We start from the raw sequence: 6,674 nt of genomic DNA, 5'->3' as shown, positions 1-6,674 counted from the left end.
ATATAATATTTAATAATATATATAATATTTAATAAATTTAATAATATTATATACAATATTTAATAGTTGGACATATCATGGCCATGATATCACACAGACACTAAATTTGTAAAAAAAAATAATTTGGCATGTATTTTATAAAACATTTTACATAAAAATCTTATATTTAATTCAAATTTTAATCTGTATATTTAAAGGGTAATTAAAAGTTCTTTGCCTAAATACTTGTATAGATACAGTAATACAAATCTATTGTCTGTATCTATCCCTATCAACTCTTGTAATAACTTAAATTACTGTATGACAATATATAACTATGAATAATAATTGAATTGGTAAATTTGTAGTTATAAATATTTTTTTATTCCTAAAATTTTAAAAAGAAATAAGTATAAATAAATTAAAATAATAATATTCCATTATGTTAATTTTAAGTGAGCATGAAGATAACAAAATGTTCTGTGATTACTACCACTTTTGGATTAACATGTTTATTTTTAGAGGGTAATGTAACTAGTAAATAAAAACATCATCCCTATACAGAAGTACTAATTGTTTACAAGCACACTTTAACATAGGTAAACATAAAACTCAAATAGAATTCTTTGAAATATTTACAACTTATAGTGACAATTATTGAATTTTAAAGGGCATACATAATCACTGAAATTATTTAAATGGGTTGGTGTACAGGAATTTACAATTAAAAATTAATAGTTCACTTACAAATTTGTTGACTTTAACCTCAAGCTGTTTAGTTGTTCGATCTGTGAGATTTTCACACAGTTGTAAAACTTTTGCAGGATCCAATACATCCAACTTCGACAGTTGGACATCTTCCTCGAATACATCATCAAATTTGGCTGGTGTCTTACAATAAGGAGGTGGTAAAAATAGTTTATTTTCATTCGATTCTGAAGACATGTTCTAACTATAATTCTGTAATCACAGAAAATTTAGATACCTAATCCAATTAATTTACTGTTCACATTAGATAAGATTAGATAAATTAAAATGATATTTCATTATTAATAATGCCATGGTGATGTCACATATCATTTACCAAATGGTTAAGTTTACTTAATTTGGAGGGCTTTATTGTGCCATTAAATTAATTAAATCCATATACATTAATAACTACCATTTCATTAGACTCTTGAAATATAAGGGGCGATATTTAAATATCAGTAACACCACTGATATGAAAACTAACTTTTCCATTTTTTATTTCATTCATTTTTATATTGGTGTACTTTTAGAATTTAATAAATGCATAAATTGCTTGAACAATTAAACACAATTTAATCCAATGCAATTCGGCTGCTTCGTTTATATTTATCAGCCTTTCTGTACCCTATTGAACAAACGTCAATTTTGTTTGGGTTTGGGACCTCTGGTTTCTGGTAAAAAAAATGACAAGCAATGACAAAATGACAATTGACACCAAAACAATCATTCTTCATTGGCGGATTACGAAAAATTAAATCGTCATGATCAAGATTTTCGAGCATATACTACTACATAAGGCTTTTTTTCGCGAGTGAAGTCGTATGTTGTAGTATGAGTGAATATTACGTTTTTGCGAGAATAGTCAGTCATTTAAACTACTATGTGACGTCACAAGTTTAGATCAAATGACTGAACTCTTCACCCTTCAGTTGAATATTCTGTTGGTATATTCAACTAGTATTGTCAGCCGGTAACTTAACCTTTTTCTTTTTGACATTTTGTTTAAATGAGGATAAAAATCGTTCAGCAAAATGATGGATTCTGATACAGCTGTGGAAGTGGTCAGTTTAAATTTAATCTTTTGAGGCACAGATGTTTTAGTAAACGTAGACGTTGAAACAGCAAATATTTTACTTAATGGTAAGATTAATTTTCTGTATGGGATATATTTGCGATCCACTTTGCTTCAGGATTATCCTCTTTTTTTTATGACCTAGGCCAGAGATAATATTGGTAGAATCATTTGTAATTCAGGTCTTTTTCGTATGAATTACATAAAAAACCAACCTAACCTCTTTCTAGTTTAATTTTTTTCTGGAATAGAGAATATATGATATGATTCTCTAAACTTATAACATAAATAAGGAACATCATCATCCTCATTCCACAAAAATATCAAAAAATATAGAGCCATGTCACAATTTCTGTTTTGTAGCCATTGACATAAATGACCAAATTCCATTCTCTTACGATAACGATTATGTCGAATATTCGCATATCTTGCAACATCAGAATCTACATACTTTTCACGCTTTTTAAATTTGCCACTTAAAAATATTCCAAAGAAAGCATTGATATATTCCTTCAGTTTTATTTGAAGCAAATACATATATTATATAGTGAGATAACACCAATTCCCACTACACTAGACTACTGGAAGCAATAAAGGATGACAAATTATGGTTACTGGTTAGAAGTTAGAACCCATATGTCAAAGTCGTTAAAGTACATATTATATGACAGGCTGCACCACTGAATAGTGAATATATACATTTTCGCGATCTGTTCAGGTTAGACAAGATTAGAAATAAGATTAAAAAAGATAGAAACAGTAACTACAAGTCAGACGTATTCACCAATATTCACTCGCGAAAAAAAGCCTATAGTATATGCTCTAAGATTAAGATATAGCGCTCTCCCTCTCTCTCTCTTTCTCTAAAAACCACATACTTATTTGTAGAAGTATGTGTCTAAAACCATAAAAATTACAAGGATAAAAAAGTAATTTGATCGTCCGCAATTTACAAAAGTCAATGATCAATCACTATTAATCATTTGTTGCGTTCATCACGTTGATCGCTACCTCAGTTCCGAGCGGGCAGCCGAGCAGAGCACACGTGTTTTGTGAAAGTGTAGTGCAAGGAGCAAATTCTACCTGCCTTTATTAAGGTTACCTGGAAAGAATCCCTTTCTTTCCTCCTAACCACCGACCTAATCCCTGGCTTAAGCATAGAAGCCGTCGGCATCTTTGTTACAGGTACCTGTGCCGGGGTTATGCCTAGGTAAGTCCCACTTTTACTTATTTATCAGTTATTTGCATTACTTTAAAATACATCTCTTTAAAATTGCGACCCCCGACAAACAATATACCAGACAGACAAATACACCAAAAGACACGTACGACTTAAACGTACACACGCCCACACACGCACACACACACGCACCCACGCACACACGCACGCACGCACAGACACACACGCACGCACACACGCACAAAATGTCGGACTCCGAAAACGAGAACATATACATGGACGATACAGACAGCGAAAGACCCTCTTCAAGGGTCTCCGCTTCACCAAAAAACATGACCACTAAAACAGATTTATACGAACAGTTACAAACACAAAAACATGAAAACGAGACGCTAAAACAACAAATACACGAACTACAGAACAAAACACCCGACAATACCAACAAATACTAACCATGACACAGCAAATCGTCGATTTGCAAAAAATAATTAAGCTTTCGGACGAAAACACTAAATTACACCAAAAACTCGACAAACTCATCAGCAAACAAATGACAGACAATATACCCCAGACAGGCACACACACACACACACACACACACACCCCCCCACACACACACACCCCGCACACACACGCACAGAGAAACGCAAAAAACACGGCGGAATACTTTAGCGAGGACGAAGCCCCAGGACAAAACATCAGACAAAACAAACAAAACACGACCACAAACACCAAACACGCGCCCCCGACACCTAAACCCTCCACAAGTGCCCTACAAAAAACCTCACAAAACACACAAAAACAGACAGACAAAACCAAAAAGTTCCCCCGGTAATCTTGCCAAAACAAGAACGGTGGACGCAAGTACAAAAAATACTCACAACACTTAACATTAACTACATAAAAGCCAAACACACTAAAGACGGTATAGCCATATATCCAAACACACCAAATGACCACAGACTATTGACAAAGACACTGACAGACAAAGGCGAGGAGTACTACACTTTCACCCTCAGCGAAGAAAAAACGCTGAGGGTGGTGATACGCGGAATACCTGCGGGTGTTTCGCCAAGTGAGGTCCAACTCGACCTCGCACGACAAGGGTTCCCCGGCGCAATAGTGCACCGCATGGCGAGCCGTCAAAATAAACACGAAATGCCCCTGGTCCTAGTTCAGGTCCCACGGGACCAGGAGGACATCCTGAAGGTAACCCGCTGCTGCTCGCTCGTGGTTCGAGAAGAGCTGCAGCGAAAGCAGCGGGTTGCCACACAGTGCCACCGGTGCCAGCGGTTCGGCCACGGCCAGACCTGAGCCAAAGTGCGTAAAATGTGGCGAAAACCACAGCACGCACGTATGCAAAAAGGCCAAAGACACGCCCGCCAGGTGTGCAAATTGCGCCGGGCCACACCCCGCCAGCTATATGGGGTGCCCTCAGTACCCCAAAGCTAAAAACACAAAAACACAAAACACAGACACACACACGACACAAAACACTACACAAACACACAGACAGCCCCTCCTACCCACCCCAAACACAACCCCAGGACGCACATACGCTGACATGACCAGAAAAACACAAAACACACAAAAACAAAAACACAACACCTCACCACACGCACACACAGACACGACACCCTCCCAACCGGGCGCGGCGGCCCTGATTGACGCAACAAAGCGTCTTCAGGACTTCTGCGTCCAGCTGACGACCATGGTGTCGAATATGCAAAAATTATTCGACTTCTAATGGCTCGTCGGCCCTCCCAACCCTCCTCGCTGAGAATTTCGTCCTGGAACCTTGACGGGTTCCGGGCCAAAAAAACGGAACTCGTGGACATCTTGAACCGTCTAAACATAGACGTTATGGCTGTCCAGGAGACCTACCTCAGCGAGGCATCCCGTACCTCCATCCCTGACTATGACATATACAGACATGACAGAAACCGTAACGGGGGTGGTGTTGCACTCATAGTAAAGAAGTGCATCGACCACTATCCGCTGCAGCGGCTCCAAACTCAAAACACAGAGGCCGTGGCGATAGCGGTGAGATCGCTACGGCATGGAGACGTTGCGGTGGTGTCCTGTTACCACCCACCCAGACTACCACTACTTGACAATGACTTAGACAAAATCCTTTCCTGGCCCCAGACAATTGCCATCGGGGACTTCAACGCGAAGTCCCCCATATGGCACAGCGGGACGACGACCACAAGAGGTCGCGTCCTGCTGAATTACCAAGACAGACACGACGACTTGACGATACTCGGACCGACAGAACCGACACATTACGGACCCGTAGGACGCCCCGACGTTATCGACATTGCCCTCTTAAAATCTATACCGTTAAATGCCCAAATATCCACCCAATACGAAGGGTCTTCCGCCCACAATCCAATATTTCTGGATCTGGGGCGAAGACAGAGATATGAAGGCACCTTCACGAGGAGGTTCACTGACTGGGAGCGCTTCCGAGCAGTAATGCAAGGAAACATCGCGCTCCCAGTCATCGAAACCACCCATGATCTGGAGGCGGCAATCCTCTCCCTTGAGACTGACATTAAAAACGCCCTGACTCAGACTACGACGGAGACCACTGTCCCCCGACTGACAAACCCCCGGGGCACCCTCCCCGATGACATAAAAAACTTAATACGTGACAGACGACGTGCGAAACGGCTTGCCACCCGCACCCGCCTCCCCCGACACAGACATGACTTAAACGTACTTAACAGACGGGTGAAGGCGGCTCTGGATGAACTGGCCCAGGACAACTGGGCTAGGCACCTGGAGTCGCTGGATCCACAAGACAACAGCCTCTGGAAAACGCAGAAGGCCCTGCGACAGACCGCTCGCCGTAAAATTCCTCCAATCCACGGTAGTGTGGGGGTGGTTTCAACGAACCAGGAAAAGGCCGAGGCTTTCGCCGACAGCCTGGAACGGCAGTGTAGACTGCCTCATCTGCCGAACGAAGACGAGGAGTTCGAGATAGTGGCTGAGCGCGCGGCCCGACGCGTCGACAGAGAGCCAGACAATGACATAATACCCCCCGCAACACCTGACGAACTAAGACTGACAATACGCAGACTTAAAAACAGAAAAGCCCCCGGACCCGACAATATACATAACACGACACTTAAACGACTACCACACAAGGGCCTCATGGCCCTACTAAACATAACAAACGCGACACTCAGAGTAAGACATTTCCCTACCCGCTGGAAAACAGAAAACATAATCCTTATCCCAAAACCCAACAAAGATCACATCATCCCATCCAACTACCGGCCCATTAGCCTGCTCCCGGCTATGAGCAAAGTGGTAGAAAAAATTATCCTAACCCGTTGAATAACCCACTCCCAAGAACTGCAAGTCATTCCAGACGAGCAGTTCGCCTTCCGACCCAATCACTCCACTGAACTCCAAATCCTTCGCCTTACCGAGCACATCACGGCGGCCTTCAACAGGGGACAGTACACTGGTGCTGTCTTCCTGGACGTCGCAAAGGCCTTCGATACGGTTTGGCATGAAGGCCTACTGATGAAAATGCTCACCAACCAATATCCCATATCCTTTACCAAACTCATAAAATCCTACCTACACCACCGAAAATTCCGCATCCAAATCCAAGATTCCCTTTCCACCACCCGTCCCATGGAGGCCGGTGTCCCCCAGGGCACCGTCCTGTCCCCACAC

General features: G+C 41.5%; 1 protein-coding gene across 1 annotated transcript in view; it reads right to left on the bottom strand.

The window, feature by feature from the left end:
• The window catches only part of LOC108915317 (cGMP-dependent 3',5'-cyclic phosphodiesterase), a 21,816-nt gene extending 20,466 nt beyond the window's left edge, over nt 1-1,350 (bottom strand). The window contains exon 1 of the mRNA XM_018721311.2: nt 727-1,350. Within this exon, the coding sequence (XP_018576827.1) occupies nt 727-924 (198 nt within the window). The 5' untranslated portion in view covers nt 925-1,350. The remainder of the gene's footprint in view (nt 1-726) is intronic.
• Nucleotides 1,351-6,674: the final 5,324 nt, after the last annotated feature.

The sequence above is a fragment of the Anoplophora glabripennis genome, unplaced genomic scaffold, assembly GCF_000390285.2.
Source record: "Anoplophora glabripennis isolate ALB-LARVAE unplaced genomic scaffold, Agla_2.0 scaffold1602, whole genome shotgun sequence".
Classification (NCBI taxonomy): domain Eukaryota; kingdom Metazoa; phylum Arthropoda; class Insecta; order Coleoptera; family Cerambycidae; genus Anoplophora; species Anoplophora glabripennis.
Note: the sequence above shows the minus strand (reverse complement) of the source record. Positions and strands in the feature narration are given on the sequence as shown.